At 39.1% G+C, this 25,252-nt stretch overlaps 1 protein-coding gene across 1 annotated transcript in view; it reads left to right on the top strand.

Moving 5' to 3' along the window:
- The window catches only part of LOC117304750, a 143,951-nt gene that overhangs the window by 69,627 nt on the left and 49,072 nt on the right, over positions 1–25,252 (top strand). Inside the window, exons 19-31 of the mRNA XM_033789353.1 lie at positions 2,119–2,273; positions 3,372–3,458; positions 4,012–4,147; positions 4,789–4,940; positions 5,874–6,031; positions 6,728–6,801; positions 7,345–7,505; positions 8,050–8,269; positions 9,028–9,343; positions 10,771–10,838; positions 11,540–11,806; positions 12,288–12,551; positions 13,113–13,394. Coding sequence (XP_033645244.1) covers positions 2,119–2,273; positions 3,372–3,458; positions 4,012–4,147; positions 4,789–4,940; positions 5,874–6,031; positions 6,728–6,801; positions 7,345–7,505; positions 8,050–8,269; positions 9,028–9,343; positions 10,771–10,838; positions 11,540–11,806; positions 12,288–12,551; positions 13,113–13,394 — 2,340 coding nt within the window. The remainder of the gene's footprint in view (positions 1–2,118; positions 2,274–3,371; positions 3,459–4,011; positions 4,148–4,788; positions 4,941–5,873; positions 6,032–6,727; positions 6,802–7,344; positions 7,506–8,049; positions 8,270–9,027; positions 9,344–10,770; positions 10,839–11,539; positions 11,807–12,287; positions 12,552–13,112; positions 13,395–25,252) is intronic.

Raw genomic sequence — 25,252 nt, 5'->3', positions numbered from 1 at the left:
GATCCCACCCCGACCAAACCACGCCCAGGAAGATCCTCCCACGTTTGGCCCACGTTTGGCCTGCGATTAGCCACGCTCGCGGCCTCTTTTCCATTGTAGTAGAAGCGGCGTCTACATGTATGTGTGAATGGGGTACAAATATTCTTCGTTATTACATTTGCACAATATGTTTTTTTACAGAGCAATGCCAAAGAATTTATATGCAACATCACTTTTATCAAAATAGAATGTTCACAGGATTTGATAGAACAAACTGCATGAAAATAGTGTATTTTTATCCTCCTGAAACTTTTAAACACAAATACATTTATGAGCTTGTTGCATGTTGGTTTTAAAGGTTGTTTTATCTTTGAATTGTGTTTCGTTCTTTTTTTAGTGACAAGCTTAGCTTTTTATATCTTGCTGTAGTTTTTTCCTTTTTTTTCTTCTCATTTCTTGAAGTAAAAATTCTTTCACGCTTTCCAATATTATAATTTTACTTCATTTCTGCAACTTTTCTTGAAATCTGTATAAATGGGAAAGAGACGACTTTTAATTTTAATTCTTAAACAGAGTTAGCATGGCATGGGCTTGTAGTATTCCTGATTGGCATTTTATTGTGAAAATTTTCTTGATCAATTGTTTTGACCTAACTTTTGTAACCTATAACCAATTTGATTCAACAACTTTTTTCCTTTGAACTGCTATAATTATTAGCATTAGATTGTTAAGCCCGGTTCATACATGTACTTCCTGTGAATGCAATGTGAATTTTGACGTCATAAATTCTCAGCAAAGATTTCGCAGCAGTTGATCTCCTGCGAAACATTCGCTGGAAATTAAACAGCCATGTGACGTCAAAATTCCTTTCGCATTCACATTCTCATGAAGTATGAGCCACTGTTTAGTCATGAGGTTATGTTTGACTCAATTCTAGTTCACTTGGCGCAGGTTCATGTATGTACATGTACATGTATGTATATTTGGTTTGTGGTAACACCAAGTGTGTATCTACTTGCCAGGTAGAGTTTGTTCTCAGAGAACGGTCTTGCTAAATTCTACTGTCGCGGAGTAGATAATCGGGGGTTCGGGAGACTTCTCAGTTCTGAAAAGAACTGTCCTGCTTTTAACTATTACCAGGGCGGATGGTATAGACTAGACTACTACTTTAGCTTATAGGATCGTAGTTAACTGTACTGCCGCGGAGTCAGTTCTGAATTGGTCTCAACGTTTCGACTAGCTTGCTCTAGTCATCGTCCAAGTCTATTTTCTATACCATCCGCCCTGGTAATAGTTAAAAGCAGGACAGTTCTGTTCAGATCTGAGAAGTCTCCCGAGCCCCCGATTATCTACTCCGCGGCAGTAGAATATAGCAAGACAGTTCTCTAAGAACAAACTCTACCTGGCAAGTACATACACACATGGTGTTACCACAAACCAAATACACATTGATACCTCACCATGCAATGCCTCAAATCCTATATATGTACATGTAGTTCTAAATCCAAAAAATGATATATAGCACAACATGTTGTTGTTTGTTGTCTATTGGTACATGTGTTGGACTGTCTATGTAAGTGATTTGTATGTGTATTTTATGATGTCAGTGATGGGTTTTGTTATATTTAACTATCATTAAACCAGACAAATAATACACAATTGTTGCATTCATTCTTCAACCCGCTCTTCAGCTGCATTCTTACTTTTAACACAACTGCCCATTTCAACAGTCTTCTTAGCTCACACTTATATATTTTCTCTTCTTCTCTGTTTATTTAATTTGTTCTAATAACTTTTGATAGTATAAAACATTGCTCGGCTCCCTTATTGAAGTAACATACACCTGTACATGTAGTTTTTGTGATAGAGGTAATTTCTCACTCAAATGTTAAAAGACTTCAGGCCTGAAGCCTTTTATTAGGCATCTGAAAGCACACAAATTTGTGCAACAAGGGTGTTTTTTTCTTTCATTATTCTCTTGCAACTTCTATGACCAATTGAGTCAATTTTTACAGATTTGTTACTTAATGCATACTGTATATTGGGATACACCAAGTGTTAATACTGGTCTTTGATTACCAAAGGTGTCCAGTGCCTTTATTAAGCCTAATTTGGACAATATATTCATCTTAATTTTAGATGGGGATTGGAAGGTTTGGGTGAAAACTGGGAAGGTCGCTACGAAGGCGTCAGTGGTTCTGGTCGTCTATGGTGACGATGGCGTCTCTCAACCTTTTACCCTGGGCAAAGGAGGAAAGGAACTCTTCAAAGCAGGAGAGGAAAATGAATTCAAGGTCAGCAGTTTTGTCTGTTTGTTTGTTTGTTTTTTATGTTTTTTAGTTATTTTTTTTGTATTAAATTTTTATATGATCTTATCGCTTAAAGGGAAGGTACACGTTTGGTAATTACTCAAAACAAATATTAACTTAAAAACTAACTTGGTAACGAGCATTGGGGAGCTGTTGATAGTATAAAACATTGTGAGAAACGACTCCCTCTGAAGTAATGTAGTATATGAGAAAGAGGTAATTTCTCACTAAAATAATAAAAGACTTCTAGCTAGAACTCTTTTATTCCTATCTGAAAACACAAAAGGGGGTTTTTTCTTTCATAATTTTCTTGCAACTTTTATGACTGATTGAGCCCAAATTTTCACAGGTTTGTTATTTTATGCATATGATGGGATACACCAAGTGAGAAGATGTCTTTTGACAATTACCAAACGTGTACCTTCCCTTTATAGGAAGTCGGCAAACTCCCACAGGGGTATATACAAACACCAAGCTGGCAACAGCCTATATCTCTCTTTCTGTGATTATGAATCAAACAAATCAAGAAATTGAGATTTGAACCTACAACCCTCTAATTGTAAGTCTTTCAGTCCAACCAAATTGTCCACGGTGTTTTCAGATAGATTTTTCATTCTAATACATATAAGTGGGAGACTTTTGAGACACTGGCGGCAGCAGACACAATGGTCCTTTTTTGCGTCTCAAGTGTGCATTTTTTTTTTTATTTTATTTTTTTTTTTTTATTTTTTATATGCAAGTCCCCAGACACACAAGGCCTGAAGGCCACTTCAAGGTGTGGGCTACAATTATTTTTGTCCAGAGGCCGTTGCCACCTACTCCAAGGGCTGAAACAGGGTTACCCCTTTTACAGTCCATACAGATGTAGGCTTGGGTATCATCAGTCCGAAGCCTGGCCGGTAGAGCAGAAAGCACTACCTCCGCAAGCCGCAAGTTCGCACGTAGGTCGGAGCACGCGCCTTGCTGGCGAGAACTGTCAAAAAGGATTGCCAAAAGTTTCCCATTGTCAGATAAGTGTCGCAGAGATTGTAGATGATTGTACATGTAATTTTAAAATGTTCTTGGTATTTTGTTATATTGCAGGTGAATGTACTTAGCGTTGGTGACATCTACAAGATTCGTGTTGGTCTAGACACAACAAGCAAGAAGGTTTCATGGAGACTGGATCAGGTCAGATCATAATCATTGATTTTAATCTGGAAGATTCTAATCACTAGGTCTCTGAATTCCAAGTAATTTGAACCTCATTAATTTCAACAAGGGTGATTTTTATTTCAGTGTTTTTTATATACATGTTAATGAAACCTCTGAACCCCTAATAGCACGACATCTCTCACAACTTTTCAGTCTCCTGACAAAGACTAAAGCAAGCTAGTCAAAATGCTAAGACCAATTAAAGAACTCACTCCGCGTTAGCGATGTTAATAACTTAAGCAAAAGTAGTAGTCCAGGCTAATTGTCTACCCTCTGCCCAGGTAGTAGTTAAAAAGCAGGACAGTTCTTTTCAGAACTGGGAAGTCTCCCGACTTTGAGAAATCTACTCCGCGGTAGAAGAATAAAAAGCAAGACAAGTTCTCAACAGAACATACTCTACCTAGGAAGTAGATATTTATTGATGCCTCACCATGCAATGCCTCAAATCCCATACACAATGGAATACAATTATCTGCATTTTTAATGCAGACATAACAAAGAAATTTAATCTAATCTAATCTAATCACAGATCAAGATGAAAGACATGATCACGGATGAGCAGATGGTCTTTAAGTTCAAGAATCGCTGGTTTTCATTTCATGAGGATGACGGTGATGTGTGGAGGGAGTCACCGGCCATTAGACCAGGAGTTAAACCTCTACCCGGTAAGAATAAACCATTATTCAATTGTTGCACCCTCTGGCTGGGTTTAGGTGTTTTGTACACCTGAGGGGCAAATGGCACCCAAGGCAAATTTGGATGAGACATAAAGCCATTGTTCCTGTGTGCATCTGATGCACGTAAACGAACCCAGTGTACTTATCGAAAAAGAGAAGGTGTGTTCCTGGTTTAAAGACAGTGGACACTATTGGTAACAGTCAAGGCCCAGTCTTCGTACTTGTTGTATCTCAACATATGCGTTAAATAACAACCTGCGAAAATGTGAGCTCAATTGGTCGTCAAAGTTGCGAGATAATAATGAAAAAAAAAAAAAAACCTTGTCACACGAAGTTGTGTCGGTTTAGATGGTTGATTTTGAGACCTCAAATTCTAAATCTGAGGTCTTGAAAATCAAATTCGTGGAAAATTATTTCTATCTCGAAAACTATGTCACTTCAGAGGGAGCCGTTTCTCACAATGTTTTATACTTCCAACCTCTCCCCATTGCTTGTTACTAAGTAAGTTTTTATGCCAATAATTATCTTGAGTAATTACCAATAGTGTCCACTGCTTTTAAGGGAAGGTATCCAGAAAATATATAGAAAAGATTGATGATTACAGTTGAATATTTTGTGTGTATTCGCAGTGATGAAATACTGCATTGCCGTTCAGACGGGTAGTGAGGAAGGTTCATCTACCGATGCTGAGATTTATATCTGCCTCTATGGTGAGAAAGGAGATACTGGTCAAAGAACACTCAACAAATCAAACCAGCAGGACAAGTTTAAACAATCTCAGGTAAACATTTTATTTATTTACTTTACCTGGGCCCAATTTCATGGCTGTGCTTACCGTAAGCACAGAATCGGCGCTTACGGATGCAGGGAATTCTGTGCTTACGGCAAGCGTATTTCATGGGTTAGCGACGAATTTTGGCTTCTGCGCGTGCGTACTCCGCGTTACTAGGCATTCTACGCTTACAAGGCTAGCGCAGAAATTCGGTGCTTGCACGCAAGCGCAGAATTCGGCGATAAGCAGAGCCATGAAATTGGGCCCAGAGCAGTTCATAATAGATGCTGATGTTATGAGTGTGTAGTGGCTGAGCGGATAAGAGCTCTGAACTCAAGCTCTGGTGTTTCTGTTCAGCAGAGTGTGGGTTGGAGTCCCAGTGGTGACACTTGTGTCCCTAAGCAAGGCACTTTAACCGTTGCTTCATCCTTCGGATGGGACGTAAAGCTGTTGGTCCCATGTGTTGTGTAACGCATGTAAAAGAACCCAGTGCACAAAAAGAGAAGGGGCTCGCCCCGGTGTTCCTGGCAGTGGCTGCTGTATGCACCATAGCACATTGCAAACCCCTATAAGCTGCTACCTATTTGGGTCTCAAAACTCACTAAATAACCATCTTTCTGAAAGTTTGTATATACTCGGCGCCTTGAGTACCTTGTTGGTAGATACGTGCGCTGTATAAGACTTCGATATTATATCTTTATTATTTTAATAATAGAAACCTGTTATACATTCTGTTGATAATAGTGAATAAAGAGGTTCGTTTTCCAAATCCCACAATCTCCTAGCTTAGGGGTGAACGTACCTAACTACAATAATGTAAAGTAACATCCACATTATTTTTGCATTTGGAAAGTGAACCTCTTAGTTCTTGCGCTCAGCTGTTCAGAGTTTAAGTCCTATCTGATGACGACTTTGATGTAATTATAACTTTGATATTTACAGAGTGATATATTTGAGTTGGAGGCTGTAAGTGTCATGACTCCTACTAAGGTGATTATCGGACATCGAGGGACGGGGTCAGGAGCAGGGTGGTTCCTGAATGATGTCATCATCAAGGAGAATAAAACAGCCAAGACGGAATACATCTTCCCATGTAATAGGTAAGAAATATTAATAATAATAATAATAAACACTTGTAATACCTACTGGGTGTTCAAGTCACAGTAAGTAAATCAAAAACAAACGTAAGAAAACAGATACAACACAGACACAACTGCAATGCTATAGAAAATCCTTTTCTATCACCCCCGTTCTGAAACAACTTCACTGGCTCCCTATCTCTCAATGAATCTTCAGAAATTATACTGCATGAAAACGCCTTGGAAGGCTTTTTAAACACACAGTTTAAATGATGATTCCAGCTGATGCTCATTTTCCATTGACAACCTGTGACATAAGATAAGTTTTGAGAAGGGATTTCAATTTGTGGTACCAAGACAAGATCTAAGATTAAGTGGTAGAGCGTTCCAGATATAAGTGGCACAGCTGAAGAAAAAGGCCTGTCACCCCAGATGTGTTTAGACATTGTTGAAAAGCATAGAACTGGATCGAAGATTTCTTGACTGAGTGTAAACTTGAAGTACATGTAGATCTGAGATATAGTGGGAAGCCTTGTCGTTAAGTGCTTTGTTTTAACAGCACTGTTTTACATACTCAAATGAAATAAGTAAAAAAAGATGTGACCCTGCTATCTTTGTGTGATAACTCATAGTGGTGCTAGGTACTCATTATTATTGATGATGTGTGAAGTTTGTTGATATTTACTCTTATTGTCTTTATTTTTTTGTTTTGTTCAGATGGCTCGACGACGGTCAAGATGATAAGTTAATCGAAAGAGAACTGGCATTAGGAGACGTCAGAGAAATTAAACGTAAGTAAAACAAAATATTAATCAACAAATAAATGGACAAACAAACTTACAAACTTATTGATTTTGCTCAAAAACCGATATTCCTCACAAAGTTTGCTGTCTGTTTGTAAAATATTACAAAATGAGCCTCGTGTGAAATGATCCGCTGTTTACTGGTAGGCTTTCCTTGCAAAAGCGGGTCTCGCAAATGTTATTGTTTACGTAATATTCGAGACTATGGCTGGCATGGCACCGTGGGGGATAGTGTAAAAAGGTTTAATAGACTGGGCCAAATTTCATTGCTTTGCTGACCGTAAGCAAAGAATCGGCCCTTGTGGTAGCAGGGAATTCACGGGTTAATGTATTTTAAGGGCTTGCGGGGAATTTTGGCTTGTGCGTGTGCTAGGCATTCTATGCTTACACAGCTAGTGCAGAAATTTGGCACTTGCCAAGCAGCAAGGGAGAATGGTGATCAAAAGTGCAGAATTCGGCTGTAAGCAGAGCCATGAATTTGGGCCCAGGTCTATTAAGGTACTGACCGTGTTATGTTTTGCGTCCTTATAGCCCATGAGTGGCAGGTGTATGTAACTACAGGTGGTGACGCCTCAGCAGGGACTACAGCTATGGTGACATTAGTGGCGTATGGTGATCAAGATAAGACTGAGGTTGCATTGATACCACAGGGTGAGGAGGGATTCCTACCTGGCAAGACCCAAGATGTTAGGGTAAGTACATCTCCTGGCGATGACTAGAGCAAGCTAGTCGAAACGTTGAGACCAACCCAAGAACTGACTCCGCGGTAGTACAGTTAGTTACGATCCTGTAAGCTAAAGTAGTAGTCCCAGCCTATTTCTATACCATACCCCCAGGTAATAGTTAATAAGCAGGACAGTTCTTTTCAGAACTATGAGAAGTCTCCCAAACACCCGAACAATCTACTTCGCGGTAGAAGAATTAAGCAAGACAGTTCTCTAAGAACAAACTCTACCTGGCAAGTAGATACACACACATGATGTTACCTCTAACCAAATATATATACATTGGCCTTGTCACACAGCATACTAAAGGGGAAGTGTTGTGGTCGAGCGGTTAAGAGCTTCGGATTCAAACTCTGGTTTTTCTGATCAGCAGAGTGTGGGTCCGAATCCCCAGCCGTGACACTGTGTCCTTTAGCAAGACATTTAACCATTGCTTCATCCTTCGTTTAACCATTGCTTCATCCTTTGTTTAACCATTGCTTCATCCTTGTTTTTATCTTGACTTTAATAGGTATATCTGGGTGATATTGGTCAACTCTTCAAGATTCGTATTGGTCACGACAACAGCGCCACCAACGCCAGTTGGTACCTGAAGACAGTGCGTCTTGTGGACTTGAATGACAACGTTGAAGTGCAGTTTGATTTTGATCGGTGGTTATCTGAGAAGCACGATGATCTGGATGTTTGGAGGGAATTACCCGCTGTGCTGAACGGAAAGAAACCACTACCAGGTAAAGCTTTGAGAATCGCATTCAACACTAATGCTTAAAGGATTTTTTCAAAAGTACTTTTTCAAAATGTCCATAGATTTACATTAAACTTACAGGGTTTGAAGATAATGATAGTGGAAAGCTTCCCTTCAAATATTACTTATTGAGGTGCTGTAGTTTTTGATAAATGAGTAAAACAATGTCATGAAAATACGTTTGTAAATGATTAAAATAATTTTCGTCTCATGAGACGAAAACTATTTCCATGACACTGTTTTACCCATTTCCCAAAAACTACAGCACCTTAGCACGTATATTTTTATCTTCAAACTGTAAGTTTAGTGTAAATCTGTGGACATTGTGTTTTTTGTCCTACAAAAGTAACATAGACCCTTTAAAATAGAAGCTAATTCCGAATCACTAACGTGCACGTACATTCAAATTGTATGTTTACCCGCCACTTAAGCCCGGTTTTACTTCCTGTGAATGTGAACGCGAAGCGAATTTTGGTGATGCAACAATCAGTCCGCGTTCCCTTTCCCTTTATGATGCAGTGAAATTCGCTTCGCACAGTAAGTATGAACCGGGCTTAACAACACTACGAGTACAGTTTGGCCCGCGATGTGATCGCAGTGATTTCGTAGGTGGTGTGGCATGTTTGTCTGACAGCCGGGTATTTTAATCAAAAGTGACGTCATTAGTGCGGGGTGCTGTTTAATAACCATTATAGTAGGAATTATTGTCTAAAACCAATGGATTTTGTCTCTTTAACTTAACAGTGACCAAATACTACATCCAAGTGTACACAGGCAAGGAAGACAACTCCAACACTGACGCCAACGTCTACATGCAGCTCTCCGGAAAGAACGGAGACTCTGGCAAACGTCATCTCATCAGATCAAAGAACAACAAAGAGAACAAATTCAAAGTCGGTCAGATGGACGTGTTTGAGATTGAGGCCGTTTATTTGGGTCGTCTGCAGAAGGTCATCGTGGGGCATGATGGGAAGGAAGCCGGGCAGGGATGGTACTTGGAGAAGGTGGTCGTCAAGGACTCTAAGAACGCGAAGAATGAACTGCTCTTCCCTTGTAAAAAGTAAGAATTTAATTTGGACAAATGTTAATACTACTACAAATAATTATTGGTTTTTATGTAGCACTTTATACACCGGAAGGCGTCTGAAAGTACTTCCACATTATTACCCCCTGGACCCTGGGCCTTAAATCATTCCTTTAACCATCTCAGCTCCCTGGGTAGTACATGTATACAGTAAATTTCATTTATCCTGTTTTTGAAATAGAGGACTCTCAGTACCTTTTCGAAATGTCCATAGATTTACATTAAACTTACAGGGTTTGAAGATAATGATAGTAGAAAGCTTCCCTTCAAATATGACTTACTGAGGTTCTGTAGTTTTTGAGAAATGAGTAAAACAATGTCATGAAAACACGTTTGTAAATGCTTAAATAATTTTCGTCTCATGAGCCGAAAATTATTTTCATGACATTGTTTTACTCATTTCCCCAAAACTACAGCACCTCAGCACGTAATATTTTCAGGGAAGCTTTCTACTATCATTATCTTCAAACTGTGTACGTTTAGTGTAAATCTGTGGACATTGTGTTTTAGTCCTACAAAAGTTACATACACCCTTTAATTCAAGTCAATTCAACAAACATTTATTTTATGATGCCAATTACAAAGACAAGTTAAGGTCAATTACAATTACTTTAATTCAATTCAATTTAATTTATTTATTTCATCACAGATTACAAGTAAAACGTGAAAATTGTTTTCCCTGTGTGCACTAAAAAGATTCAAATTTGATACTTATGGAAAAACAAAAAAACGTTACATTTTAAAAACACAGAATTAATTACAAAAATTTAGTATAAGCAATAAATAGGCTAGTTCAAGTTTTACAAAGAGAGAAACGTTATCAAAATCTCACCATCACTGATTAAAATGGGGAAAAAAAAAAACTACTACTAAGTTACCTTATAAAAAGTGAGTTAAAAAGATGAATAGCACTGGGTAAGAAAGATAGTCTGAACCGGTTTGTGCGAGTAGAGAGAGAACGATACCTTCCTGATGGGAGAATGTGAATGAATGAGTGAAGTGGGTGAGTTGGGTCCTGGGTTATAACTTTCAGTTTATTTACGTACTGTTTGTCTAGGATTACAATAAGGCCGTGTCCGAAACGATGACTTCGGCTACAGCTACGTCTAGATCAGCGCGTCTACCAGTGTTGAGGAATAGGCAGACGCGCGCGATCTAGCCGTAGCTGTAGCCAAAGTCGCCGTTTCGGACACGGCCTTACATTATATAGGTGTGCATAAAACAACGCAACAAAAACACAAATCCTACTCAAAGTTTACTTTGTTGTAACTGGTGCCCAACACATTTTTGCTTAGCAAAGAAACCTGCTAAGCAAGTATTTTCTGCAAAGCAGCTCCATAAAATCGGGCTCAGGGAATGTAAAGATTACATGCTGATGTTACGATACACATTTCAATTCACAGGTGGTTGGATGCAGGTGAAGGTGACCAGAAGATTGAGAGAGAACTAGTTCCCTCCAAACCATCTTCAGGTAGGGGTCAATGTAGTTCCTTAAAGGCAGTGGACACTATTGGTAACTTCTCAGAATAATTATTAGCATGAAACCTTTCTTGGTAACGAGTAATGGGGGGAGGTTGATAGTATAAAACATTTGGAGAAACGACTCCCTCTGAAGTAGTGTAGTTTTTGAGAAAGAAGTAATTTTCGACGACTTTGATTTTGAGACCTCAGATTTAGAAGTTGAGGTATTGAAATCAAGCATCTGAAAGCACACAACTTTGTGTGACAAAGGTGTTTTTTCTTTTATTGTTATCTCGCATCTTCAACGACCGATTGAGCTCAAATTTTCACAGGTTTGTTATTTTATGCCTTTGTTGAGATACACCAACTGTGAAGACTAGTCTTTGACAATTATCAATAGTGTCCAGTGTCTTTAAAGGTGCTAAACCAATTTAGCCATTTCTAATAGTAATACTAAGAATACCAAGCATTTATAAGGTGTTATACAGAGAAAACAGAGCCTAACAAAGGGAGGAAACAAAAACTAATAAAAAAACAAACAAACAAAATGACGTCTTGCCAAGAAAACAAAATAAAAAGCAGAGCAAGTTCAGGAAGGTTGTGGGACCAGAAGTGTCTTGAGTAGGCGTTTGAACACAGCCAACGACTATGGTCAGACATATGTTCAATATTTTGTGTAATTTGAGTGTAATTTTTCTGTCGTGGTTCTAGCTCCAAATCCTGTGACATCTGAATCAGCAACTTGCCAAACCAACAGTATCACTGTCACCTGGAAACAACCATCCTTGGGTACGGTCAAAGGTTATCGTGTGACCTGCGACCCTCCAGATTGCCCCGCTGCCGAGGTCATCATAACGGACGTCAAGACTACGAAGGCCGAGTTTAGCGGGTTGACGGCTGGAAAGGCATACCAGTTTGATATCGTCGCAACCAATGGAGATGTTGATAGTGAGAAAGTCACCTTGAAGGCAAATGCAAGTAAGTAGCAAGACTTGAAATCTGGGCCCGATTTCATAAAGCTGTTAAGCAGAAAATACTGCTTAGCAAATTTTTATGCTAACATTAGTGCCCTGGGTCCAATTTCATAAAACCTGTAAGCACAAAAACCCACTCAACACAGAATAGTATTGCTTTAAGCAGAAACATAATGTTATGTCCAGCCCAAGTTAGATTAAGTTTGCATTGTTGTGGCTGGTGCCGCCTCATTTTTGCTTAGCAAAGAAAGTTCGCCAAGCAGTATTTTCTGCTTAAAATCTTTATGAAGATGGGTTCGGGTCCCAACCAAGCTTAAATTCTTTCTCAGTTCCCTTGGGAGATGAGAAAGATTAAAGGAATGTGACCAGTGACCAGGGCACTAATGTATTGATACGGTTATTGAAAAATGCGCTATATAAGAACTAGTTGTTATTATTATTATATGTAATCTTAATACATCCTGTACATTTTGTTTGACCCATAGAGCCTCACCCAGTCTTAGACGCCTCCTTAGAGAGTACCCAAGAAACCATCATAGCCACCTGGACACACCCCGAGGGTGAACTGACGGGCTACAAGCTCCGTATCACGCCCTCGGACGCTAAGAAATCCGTCTTGAAGATCAAAGATACGAGTACAACTCGAGCGGAGTTTAATGGTCTGGCACCTAGTAAGAAATACAAAGTGGATATCATTGCTCTGAGCGGGGAATCAGACAGCGAGAAAGTCACACTACATGAATCAACAAGTAAGATTTTTACAGTATTTCAGATTAAATTACATGTAGATTAGATGGCCGAGATGCCAACTCTCTTTGATTCTGCAGAAGGTTTACTGAAAACAAACACAGATGTGTTTCCCAGGGACATTGGGGTGCTTCCAACTGATCTTCCCAACCTAATGAGGGATCGACAGGGATGGGCGAGCCTCAACATGATTCCGACCTCGGTCGACTAGAGAGAGCGAGAGAGAGATTATAATTTCTAAACATCTTCCTAGATGAGGCTGTTTGTCTTGTGTATTGTGTAACGCACGTAAAAAAAAACCAGTGCACAACGAAAAGAGAAGGGGTTCTGGTTTGATTGGCAGTATATTGCACCACAGCATCTTGTAACCCTCTACATTGTGCTATCGAGGAAAAAAGGTCTCATACTACAAAACGTAGCTCCACATACCTGTAGGAAAAAAATCCTGAGCGCTATGGGAGTGATAAAGCGTAGTATAAGAACCTACATATGACCTAGTAGTATCATTATCTTTATTTTATTTGATTAATGCTTTGTTTCTTCTATGATTCTTTCCCTTTTAGAAATGCCAGAGATTCATGTGTTTACTGTATCAGAAGTACAGTCTACTAAATCCACCAACAACTCCCTGGCCGTGTCCTGGGCCAAGCCAGAAGGGGACGTGAACGGTTACCGTCTCCTAATCCTACCAGCAGAGGGCGCTACACCAGAGCTCAAGATGAGTGGAGCCGATAAGACAACGGCCGAGTTCAAGGGGTTATCATCGGGCCAGGAATACACGGTGGAGGTTTATACAGTGTACGATGACAAAGAAAGCGACAAGATGACTGTGACAGCTAGAACAGGTGAGTGGTGCTACTGTTTCCTTGTTCATTTTCTTTAATCATTCTGGTTGTGATGCCAGTGAGAAAGTTTCATTTTTAGATCTTGGAGGAAAACGCCAGAGAATTATTCCAGGGAAAACCCACGGAAGACACCAGCGGGAAGTGTCAGCGTTTATCATTTGACATGTGCTTCCCATTGAATTTGTTAATTCATAAGCAGGCCTCTATAACCAATATGGCAAATCATAATTTCACGACATGATACGGATGTGAATCAGTGAAGTGTGTCTATTTTAAAAGACAAAGATGACATTGAGACATGCTTGAGATAGTTTAAAGGTATTTTGACCATTTATTGTACAGAATGATGTCGATGTCTGGATCTCATGTTAGGTTTATTGAAGAGCAAATTCAATAACAATTTAAAACAAAAGCTAAATCATAATCCATGACCTGTTTCAAAATGCATACATGTATATGCAACTTTGTGTTTTGGTTTCCAAGCCTTTCTATCAAGATCTTCCTTTAAATAAAAGGAAAAAAATATTCTCTCCAAAATCAGAATTAGCTACGGTGTTAACAATGTACACAAGGCAACATCCTGGTGTCTTGGAAGACTTAAAATTTGGTGAAAAGCATAATATCTACAATGACAACTTTGAAAAAAAAGTTTCTAAGCCTTTCTAACGAGATCTTCCTTCTCATATAAATAACATTCTCAGAATTAGCCAAGGTTAGCAAGGTTCGCAAGGCAACAGCAGAAGGTACCGTAAATAGCATCATGGTGTCTTGGCAGACACCAGAGGGCGCTGTTAGCGGTTATCGTTTGACATGCGCGTCTAAAGAAACTAAAGACTCATCGGGCGATGAAGTGAAGCTAGACGACCCTACGGTGACCTCAGCGACCTTTGAGAAACTCTCGGAGAACACGGAATACCTCATCAAGATTTATACAGTCGATGGCGATAGGGAAAGTGAGAGGGTTAAGGTCAACGCTACAACCAGTGAGTCAGGGTGACGAGTGAGCACGGAGTGAACATGCACCAGACTATGTCTGATTGTCTTCACCATGATGATGATGTATGCTGTTTTGTTAGTCTTCACAGTAGTGCACCATTGTAATCGTTTACATTAATGTATGTTCTTGATTTCAGAAATGAAGTGCTGCCAAATCTCTCTGATTCTACACAAAGTTCCCTGAAAATAAACCAATCTTTCCTCGTTCTCTGATGAACAATTTGACAATCTCCCCGATTATGGAAACTTTTTACCTGTTAAAGGGTGTACAGTATGTACTTTTTGTAGGACAAAGAACACAATGTCCACAGATTTACACTAAACTTACACAGTTTGAAGGTAATGATAGTAGAAAGCTTCCCTGAAAATATTACCTATGTGCCGAGGTGCTGTAGTTTTTGGGAAATGAGTAAAAAATTTCATGAAAATAATTTTGGTCTCATGAGACCAAAAGTATTTTAAGCATTTACAAACGTATTTTCATGACATTGTTTTACTCACTTCTCAAAAACTACAGCACCTCAGTAAGTAAGCTCTGAAGGGAAGCTTTCCACTACCATTATCTTCAAACCCTGTAAGTTTAATGTAAATCTATGGACATTTTGAAAAAGTACCCAAATCCTTTAAGTTGAATGTAGTTCTCAAATATCTCCCTGATTGGTTGTGTCGTGTCTCAAGAGCGATCTGTTTAAAGAATACAACTTTACAGTATAGAGATATCAAGAACTAGATGAAAACAAATACATGTATGACATTGCAGAGGTTTTTTCTTTTATCTGCTAAATAATTTTAACATACATGTATGTGTGTATGCATATTGATGTACATGTACATGCATATATATACGTGTATGCATATTGATATACTTTTAAGAAACGCAGACTGAGAAGGAATGTTGGTGCAAGTGCTGCCAAGATTGGAATGGATGTGGGCTCCTTGCACCAAAAGAAAGCTTGCAAAGCAATGTACAAGAAATTGCGACTACAGCACAACGTTTTAGTGTCCTTCTGGCCACCTGTCATGTGGCCCTCCAGTGGCGGCGATAATGAGCAATACCTGTCTAGATTTGAGAAGATTGGAGACATTCGGATTTGACAGGATAGTTTAGAGCACCTCTTTATACTAAACTGCACATGTGGTTGTCTTCTATGCACGCTTTGTGTGTCTTTAACCTCACTGATGTCTATGAATTTTCAATGGCTATAGCTATGAGCAAGTTTGAGTGCGCACATTTTAGTCGACTACTGACCAGCAAACATACATTCGCAGTGACACACTCACTTGAACGACTCGTTTGGAAGCCTAGTCAATTATCGGTACCACTGTATTCAACAATCTTCTGTCTTTTTGCTATAGTGTCACTGGTTCCCCTCTGCGCTTTACACATGGGACCATGGAAGAAACCATGGTCATGAGGCTGGTTCCATTGGTTGACCACAGTAGTCAACCAATGGTCGACCAGCCTTGGTTCGAGTGAAAATAGTCAACCTTTAGTTAGCACGGTGCGCACTCGAACTTGCTCTATATGGCTAGATCTGGCTAAGCCAGCAGCCATAGTCAACCGCCATCTTTGATTAGCCAAAATTTGACTGATGTCTATGAATTTTCAATGGCTGGATAGCTGTATGGCTAGATCCCTTTAAGCCAGCAGCCATAGTCAACCGCCATTTTGGATAGCCAATAGTTTCAATGACTTGTTATATTATACAGAATCAGCGTCTATACCATCAGTGTCTGAGCCACAGGCAAAGGCGACCGGTGACACTATCCATGTGACCTGGGTCAAACCGGAGGCGGACGTCACTGGGTATTATGTAACATGCACTCTAAAGGGAGCAGGGGAGGGTGACACACCCCACGACATAACCCTAGATACAGGGGAGGCGACAGAAGCAAAGTTTGAGAAGCTTGAAGAAGGCAAGGAGTATGAGGTGCAGATTGTTGCTTTGTACGGAGAGAGGAAAAGTGAAGCCATGAAAATCCAGAAGAGTGAGTCTTGTATGAAATAACATCAATGACTAACAACATAAATCCTACCAAACCATGATCATCAAATTATTGACTAGGCCTGGGCGACTGGTAAATTTTACTACTCGACTAGTCGCGCCTCAAATAGTCTCGACTTTGACAGCAGTCGCGACTTAGTTTTAATTCCTAAGATGTATTGCGGCATATCGTTTGCCGCCGGCGCAATATTGTGAAATTCACGCTGAAAGGATTGAAGGATTGTGTCACTGATTGTCTGATTGTGTTTCAGAAGTAAATTATGTTTTCGTAGGCGTGAGCTACTCAATTGGTTCACAAAGCAGGTAACTGTTTTTGTAGTCAGGTCGGCACGATTAACAGAGTAGTTGAAAACAGAAGTTCCCTTGACTCGACTAACCAATCAATAGTTTTGTGTCTTTGACACTAGTCGCACACATCGCCCAGGCTTATTTTTGAAAATAATTAATAGAGTTACATGTAGATGCATTGGCAATTGCTCCAAACATCCCTTAAAGAGAAAAAACACAATGTGATACAAATTTTTGAAATGATGAAGATTCCATTCACGTGAGTCTTGACACACTTGCCTATTTTTAACGATATTTAATACATATACAGAGATTGATAAGATTAGTAAAGTCCGCAAAGCCGCCGTCATTGAAACGGGCTCATCCAACATCTCCATCTCCTGGAAGAAACCTGAAGGAGATATCACGGGCTATCTCATCCAATACTCTGAGAAGACATCAGACGCTGAGGATAAAGAGAAGAAGAAATCCAAGAGAAAGAAATCCATCAAGAAGGAAGAAGATGAAAACAAGCTGGAAGAGATTCCAGAGACGGACGACATCCAAGATAAAAATGTCTCTGAAGACAAGAAAGATTCCTCTGAGAAGAAGGTCAAAGGTGACATGAAGGAGTTAAAAATCTCTGAAGCAGATACAACTGAAGCCAACTTGGAAGATCTAAAGTCCGATGTTGAATATGTCATCAAGATTTATACATTGGATGGTGATAGGAAGAGTGATCGAGTCAAGCTAACTGCAAAGACAAGTGAGTCTTATTTACTAGTGACACGACAGCACTGTGTGACCCCAGCACTCTCACCTGTTGAAAAGTTTGAATACCGTTGGAAGTTACATGTATCTAATGCACACTGTAAGAAGTTTTGCGGCATCTAGTGTTGAAAGACTCAGGTTTTGTTTTGTCTCGGACCTTCTGGTTTAGAACTGTTTGTCTCTGTCTTGGTTTAAGTCGTGGCCTTGGTTTTAATGTTACGGTCCAATGTCCGAGTTTAAGAAATTTCTGTCTTAGTTTTCAGTTGTTGTATCTCACATTTTTAGGTCCACTACAAGTCACAGGAAAAACTGTATGAACACACTTATTTAGTCTCCTTTCTTCTGTTTGTGTGTCTAATGTTATTGTACACTCTAAGAAGTTTTGCAGCATCTACCGGTAGTGTTGACAAGTTTTATCTTGTTTTGGACGTTCAGGTTAAACACTTAATTACACTCCTTTTTTTGTAAGTGTATCTACCTGTTGAAACCGCAAATTTTAACAAAAGGGATCCGGGTGTTTTACAGAGCGAGGACGTCCTCGCTTCGCTTTCATGAACAAAACCAATGGGGACGTCGCTAAAAAAAACTAAGTCCAAACAGTGGGAGAACAAAGAGAAGTCCTCGATTAGCAGGATTTACAATTGTGTGTGTGTGTTTTTGTGTCTGTTGTGATTGCACCAAGCACTGGATGACTCTCCTTAACATAACGGCTATATGAATAAATCCCAACCTTAACAGAACCCTTGGAGCTTCCAGTCGTGACAGACCCCAGAGCAGACAGCACAGCAGACACTGTGACAATCACCTGGACTAGACCCCAGGGTGATGGCATGAGCGGGTACCATCTACAATGCTCTGTCAAGAATGCAGAGCCAGACGACACGACACAACAGGAGCTACTTCTTGATAGTCCTGATTCATGTGAAGCAAAGTTTGAAGGGTTAAAATCAGACGTCACCTATGTTGTGAACTTGTCTATATTATGTGGAGACGTCAAGGGGGACAGTGTCGCTGTGGAAATTGCCACAAGTAAGGGAACAGTTTGCGTATTTTCTTGAGTAAATTTCTTATTAAACACTAAGTTTGTTTGTACAATCACATCATTTTTCTAACATTCTACTAAATTTTGACATTTCCAGGCATGATATTCTTCCTACTTTAGTCTGACTTCCGATTCTATTGCTCTTGGAAAAGTCTGAAAAAAATTGTGATTAAATAGCCTGAAATGTCTATTAGAGCCTACCCCATGTGCACATATACATGTAGGTCAGCCCTTGTACTCAATACAATATTCCTATACTCTTTTTCAAGGACCAAATATCATGCCTGCGTTTTTTTCTATCATTTACACAGTAGAAAGATTTCAAATCGTACTTTGGATTCTTTATATGAATACTTGAACATGCAAAGTTTTCACTGAAAAAATACACTCACCAATTCTAAGTTAGTCACAAACATATTTCATATTGTTTGCGTCACGTTAAACTAAAAGTAAAACTGAGTCTATTTGTGCTTACTTATCTAATAGCAGATCAATTTAAAAACTTTACTTTCACAATACTTTTTGTAGAAGCTAATGTCGGCAAAGTACGCAAAGCCGTCGTCGTTGAAACCGGCTCATCTAACATCTCCATCTCCTGGAAGAAACCTGAAGGAGATATCACGGGCTATCTCATCCAATACTCTGAGAATACGTCAGACATTGAGAACAAAGAGAAGAAGAAATCCAAGAGAAAGAAATCTATCAAGAAGGAAGAAGATGAAACCAAGCTGGAAGAGATTCCAGAGACGGACGACGTCGAAGATAAAAATGTCTCCGATGACAATAAAGATTCCTCTGAGAAGACTCTAGACGCTGAGGACAAAGAGAAGAAGAAATCCAAGAGAAAGAAATCCATCAAGAAGGAAGAAGATGAAACCAAGCTGGAAGAGATTCCAGAGACGGACGACGTCGAAGATAAAAATGTCTCCAATGACAATAAAGATTCCTCTGAGAAGACTCCAGACGCTGAGGACAAAGAGAAGAAGAAATCCAAGAGAAAGAAATCCATCAAGAAGGAAGAAGATGAAACCAAGCTGAAAGAGATTCCAGAGACGGACGACGTCGAAGATAAAAATGTCTCCGATGACAATAAAGATTCCTCTGAGAAGACTCCAGACGCTGAGGACAAAGAGAAGAAGAAATCCAAGAGAAAGAAATCCATCAAGAAGGAAGAAGATGAAACCAAGCTGGAAGAGATTCCAGAGACGGACGACGTCGAAGATAAAAATGTCTCCAAAGACAAGAACGATTCCTCTGAGAAGAAGGTCAAAGGTGACATGAAGGAGGTCAAAGGTGACATGAAGGAGTTGGAAATCTCTGAAGCAGATACAACTCAAGCCAACTTAGAAGATCTTAAGGCTGATGTTGAATATGTCATCAAGATTTATACATTGGATGGTGATAGGAAGAGTGATCGAGTCAAGCTAACTGCAAAGACAAGTGAGTCTAATTTACTAGTGACACGACAGCACTGTGTGACACAGCACTTGCACATTATACATGTTGAAAGTTTGATTACTGTTGGCAGTAAATAAATAAGGCACACTGTAAGAGATTTTGTGATGAAAGAATCAAGTTTTTGTCTCTGATCTTCAGGCTTACAGTAGGGCTCGGCATAAGAACCAAACTGAGTTCTCTGCCTTCGTGGTTTAATTCGTGGCCTTGGTTTAAATTTCCAGGCCGATATCTGAGAGTTTCCAAATCTTCTGTCTTAGTTTCAGCTGTTTTATCTCACATTTTCAGATCAACTGCAAGTCACTGGACAAACTCCTTTTTTTCTGTTTGTTTGTCTGTTGTTATTGCACACTCTAAGTTGTTTTGCAGCATCTAGTGTACACAAGTTTTGTCTTGTTTTGGACGTTCAGGTTACACACTTATTTAGACTCCTGTTTGTGTGAGTGTATCTACCCGTTGAAACACAGGACTTTATCAAAAGAGATCCGGGTATTTGACAGAGTGAGGATGTCCTCGCTACGATTTCATGTACAACACCATGGGGACGTCGCTAAAAAAAAACTAAGCCCAAACAGTGTGAGAACAAAGAGAAGTCCTTGATTAACGGGATTCACGAACATGTCTGTGTGTTTTTGTGTATGTTGTGATTGCACCAAGCACCGAACAACTCTCTTTATCATGATAGCTATATGAATATCCCACCCTTCACAGAACCCTTGGAGCTTCCAGTCGTGACAGACCCCAGAGCAGACAGCACAGCAGACACTGTGACAATCACCTGGACTAAACCCCAGGGTGATGGCATGAGTGGGTACCATCTACAATGCTCTGCTAAAAACGCAGAGCCCGACGACAAGACACAACAGGAGCTACTTCTGGATAATCCTGATTCATGTGAAGCAAAGTTTGAAGGGTTAAAATCTGATGTCACCTATGTTGTGAACTTGTCTATATTATGTGGAGACGTCAAGGGGAATAGTGTCACTGTGGAAATTGCAACAAGTAAGGGAACAGTTTGCGTATTGTCTTTAGTTAATGATGCTATGTCAGATTTTTGGCTGATTTGACCCCAAAATTTTGATTAAAAATTCAATAGGTATTTTGATGGGGGTCGAGAAAGTTACAAGCTTTCATTTGAGCCATTGCTCGAAAAAGTCCGCCAATTATTAGTGGCAGTGAAATAAAGTACTCAAAATTAGTTCTTGTCGGGATCCCGACAATATATCACGTGACCAATTCTTATGTATTTTATAAGAAACGTTTTAAATTTTTTCATGGTTCCTGACCATTAAAAGTAAAAGTTAAACTTTTTTTCTCGTTAGAGCGGGTAATACTCTTTGAATTACCATTCACTAAAAAAAAATCTATTTTTTAATGTTTGGGGCCAAAAATCTGACATAGCATCTTTAATTTTTTATCAAAACGTTGAGACCAATTAAGAACTCACTTCGCGGTAGTGAAGTCTCCTTGAACGACTGAAGCAAAAGTAGTAGTCTCTGCGGATTTTCTACCTTCTGCCCAGGTAGTAGTCAAAAAGTATGACAGCTCTTTTCAAAACTGAGAAGTCTCCCGAGGTCTGAAAAATTGATTTCGCTGTAGCAGAATATAAAGCAAGATAAGTTCTTAAAAGAACATAATCTACCTAGCAAGTAGGACAGCTCTTTTCAAAACTGAGAAGTCTCCCGAGGTCTGAAAAATCAATTTCACTGTAGTAGAATATAAAGCAAGATAAGTTCTTAAAAGAACATAATCTACCTAGCAAGTAGTAACGCACATGGTGCTACCGTAAATCTAATATTTATTAACACTAAGATTGTTTGTACAATCACATCATCTTATGTACATTCAACTAAAATTTGACATTTCTTTTCGATCATTTACACTGTAGAAAGTTTCAAATTGTACTTGGGATTATTTATATGAATATTTGAACATGCAAGGTTTTTCACCAAAAATTAAACAATTACAAACTTCTCAGTTAATCACAAGCACATTTCATTGTATGCGTCACATTAAACTAAAAGTAAAACTGAGCTTATTTGTGTGTACTAATCTAACGCCAGATCGATTTAAAAACTTGATTTAAACAATACTTTTTGTAGAAGCTAAAGTCGGCAAAGTACGCAAAGCTGTCGTCCTTGAAACCGGCTCATCCAACATCTCCATCTCCTGGAAGAAACCTGAAGGAAATATCACAGGCTATCTCATCCAATACTCTGAGAAGACGTCAGACGTTGAGAACAAAGAGAAGAAGAAATCCAAGAGAAAGAAATCCATCAAGAAGGAGGAGATTCCACAGATGGACGACATCAAAGATAAAACTTTCTCTGAAGACAAGAAAGATTCCTCTGAGAAGACGTCAGACGCTGAGGAAAAAGAGAAGAAGAAATCCAAGAGAAAGAAATCCATCAAGAAGGAAGAAGATGAAAACAAACTGGATGAGATTCCAGAGACAGACGACGTCGAAGACAAAAATGTCTCTGAAGACAAGAAAGATGCCTCTGAGAAAACGTCAGATGCTGAGGACAAAGAGAAGAAGAAATCCAAGAGAAAGAAATCCATCAAGAAGGAAGAAGATGAAACCAAGCTGGAAGAGATTCCAGAGACGGACGCCGTCAAAGATAAAAATGTCTCCAAAGACAAGAACGATTCCTCTGAAAAGAAGGTCAGTGGTGACATGAAGGAGTTGGAAATCTCTGAAGCAGATACAACTCAAGCCAACTTGGAAGATCTAAAGTCTGATGTTGAATATGTCATCAAGATTTATACGTTGGATGGTGATAGGAAGAGTGATCGAGTCAAGCTAACTGCAAAGACAAGTGAGTTCGAGCAATGCACTCTCACTGGTGAAAAAGCACTGTTTGCACAGAGTATTCACTTGGTACAAACTCATTTTAAGATAACAAATTCGTGTCCCAGAGCAATCTGTCTGCTAAAGTGAGTTCTGTCCCCCAAACGGGAAATTATTGGGGCTGAAGGAGTTTGTTTCAAAAGAGGGTGCGTTCAGAAGAAGTTTGTACACAGCTCACCATATGGGGGGGGGGGCACAGAATATCCTGCCAAACTAACACATCTGATGTTTTTATCATTTTTTTTAAACTTTGGTTTACCATCCCTTCATAAAGCATGACAGTTATTAACCATCAATAAATTATGTATTATGTAAAGTTTGTTTTTGTTGTGCGTGAAATATTAACATTTTTGGTTTGCGGTGCTCCAAGAAAAACATTTTCATATCGACATACATACTTATCTTTTTCTTTCTATGATTTTGCATTGAATATCCCAATAGTAGCATCAGTCGTTCCAACTGTTCAAGAACCTCTCATTGATAACTCAACCAAATCTTCACTAAGTGTGTCTTGGAAGAAACCTGACGGTAAGGAGGTGAGTGGATATCGCCTCACCTGCCAACTAAGAAAAGATGAGGCAGGGAAACCAACGTCTTCGGAGGAGAAGATGGATGTATCAGACAGTCAGACTACTAAAGAAGGAGCGACCAAGGATGAGAAATCATCTCAAGATGAGGCAGAAAAATCACCGTCTTTAGAGGAGAAGATGGATGTCTCAGAGAGTCAGACTAAAGAAGGAGTGACTAACGATGAGAAACTATCTCAAGATGAGGCAGAGAAATTATCATTGGAGGAGGAGAATATGGATGTCTCAGAGAGTCAGACTAAAGAAGAAGGAGCATCCAGTCAGACTAAGGAGGAGGAAGTGACCAACGATGAGAAATCATCTCAAGATATGACAGACATAGATACACAGAAGGAAGAGCCAATTAATGATGCCTCGTCTTCTGAGGATGCATCAAAGGATGTTGAGAAAACACTGACTGAAGATAAAGCAACAACATCAGAAGACCCACCTAAAGATGTATCTACCTCTGATAAAACGATGGAGGAAGGGCCGAAGGAGGCGGAGGCTGGAGACGCACAAGAAACTCAAACGAAGACGTTGAGTTTAGATGGAGCTGATAAGACGTCTGGAACGTTTGAAGGCTTAGAAGCTGGACTTGAGTACACCATACAGATCTTTACTGTGTGTGGTGACAGAGAAAGTGAAGCCGTTGAGTTGACAGCAAGTACAAGTAAGAGGATTGTTTCCATCCGAGATTGATGTTGCACAGTAGAACTGCACTGAGAGTGGATTTTATTGCACTGAAAGTTGTCATAACTTACAAAATTATATAATAGATGAAAATTTGCATGCGGGATAAAGAATACTAATTTTGGTTTTACCCATATACACCAATGTTTCAAAGGAAATCAAGAAAAGAGAGTCGGAGAAAGCTGATAGGAAATGTACTTTTCATATTCATTATGGTTTTTACCCATATACAGTACACCGATGTATGTTAGCACTGTATACTCAGTACTTTTCCGAGTCCTGTGAAAAAAATTACAGGCATATTACTCGGGTGGAATTCAAATCCATGACTTTTGCGATTCTATAGCAGTGTCTTACCAACTAGACCAGTGAGATTGCCTGGTAGTTAAGGATAGGTAAAACTAAATAAATATTCTTTGTCCCCTATGCAAATTTCCATCTATTAGTGTTGCGATACCCACTGCTAAAATATAGGATTTGAACTGCCTCTAACTACGGGGCAGTCCCGGTGGTCTAGTTGGTAAGACACTGCTCTAGAATTATATAGCTTACAAAATTATATTTTGAGTGGTTTTGAGTTTGATTTATTGCACTGAAAGTTGTCATGACTTACAAAATTATATTTTAATTAATCTTCCCGCCACCGTATTGGAAATATAAATAAAAAGAAGTGTTCTTTTTCACGGTGTTAATGTGTTGTTTGAATTGAATTGTTAGACATGTTTGTGTAATTTTTAATCTAATTTACTCCAACGAATTGTACTAACACATATTTACATTGTTTTTCCCTTTTCAGACTGTTGATGTATGTTTTACTTTTGTTTGAAATATAACTTTTCTAATCCACGTTTGTTTCTCCCACACCTAAATCGAAATACTAAAGAATGTTTTTGAATAACATTTATTAATTTCTGATTGTTAGTGTCATTTTTGCGTCTGTTTGAAACATTAAGTTTTACTTTACTTGGGTTTTCCTCCCAGAACTTAATCAAAATGATAAAGAGTGTTTTTGAAATAGCTTTGCACTTTTTTTTTATAGATTTTTGAATAAATGTTTGCGTCTGTTAATGAAAAGTTATCTTTTACTCCTATTTGTCTGTCTCCACTTGGGGTTTTCCTCCCACAACTTAATCAAAATATTAAAGAGTATTATTGAATTAATTTGTGCACTTTTTTCATAGATTGCTGACGTCATTTTTGCTTTGTTTGAA

This window comes from Asterias rubens, chromosome 21, assembly GCF_902459465.1.
Source record: "Asterias rubens chromosome 21, eAstRub1.3, whole genome shotgun sequence".
In the NCBI taxonomy this organism is placed as follows: Eukaryota; Metazoa; Echinodermata; class Asteroidea; order Forcipulatida; family Asteriidae; genus Asterias; species Asterias rubens.
The sequence above is the reverse complement of the archived record's forward strand: the minus strand, read 5'-3'. Positions and strand labels throughout refer to the sequence as shown.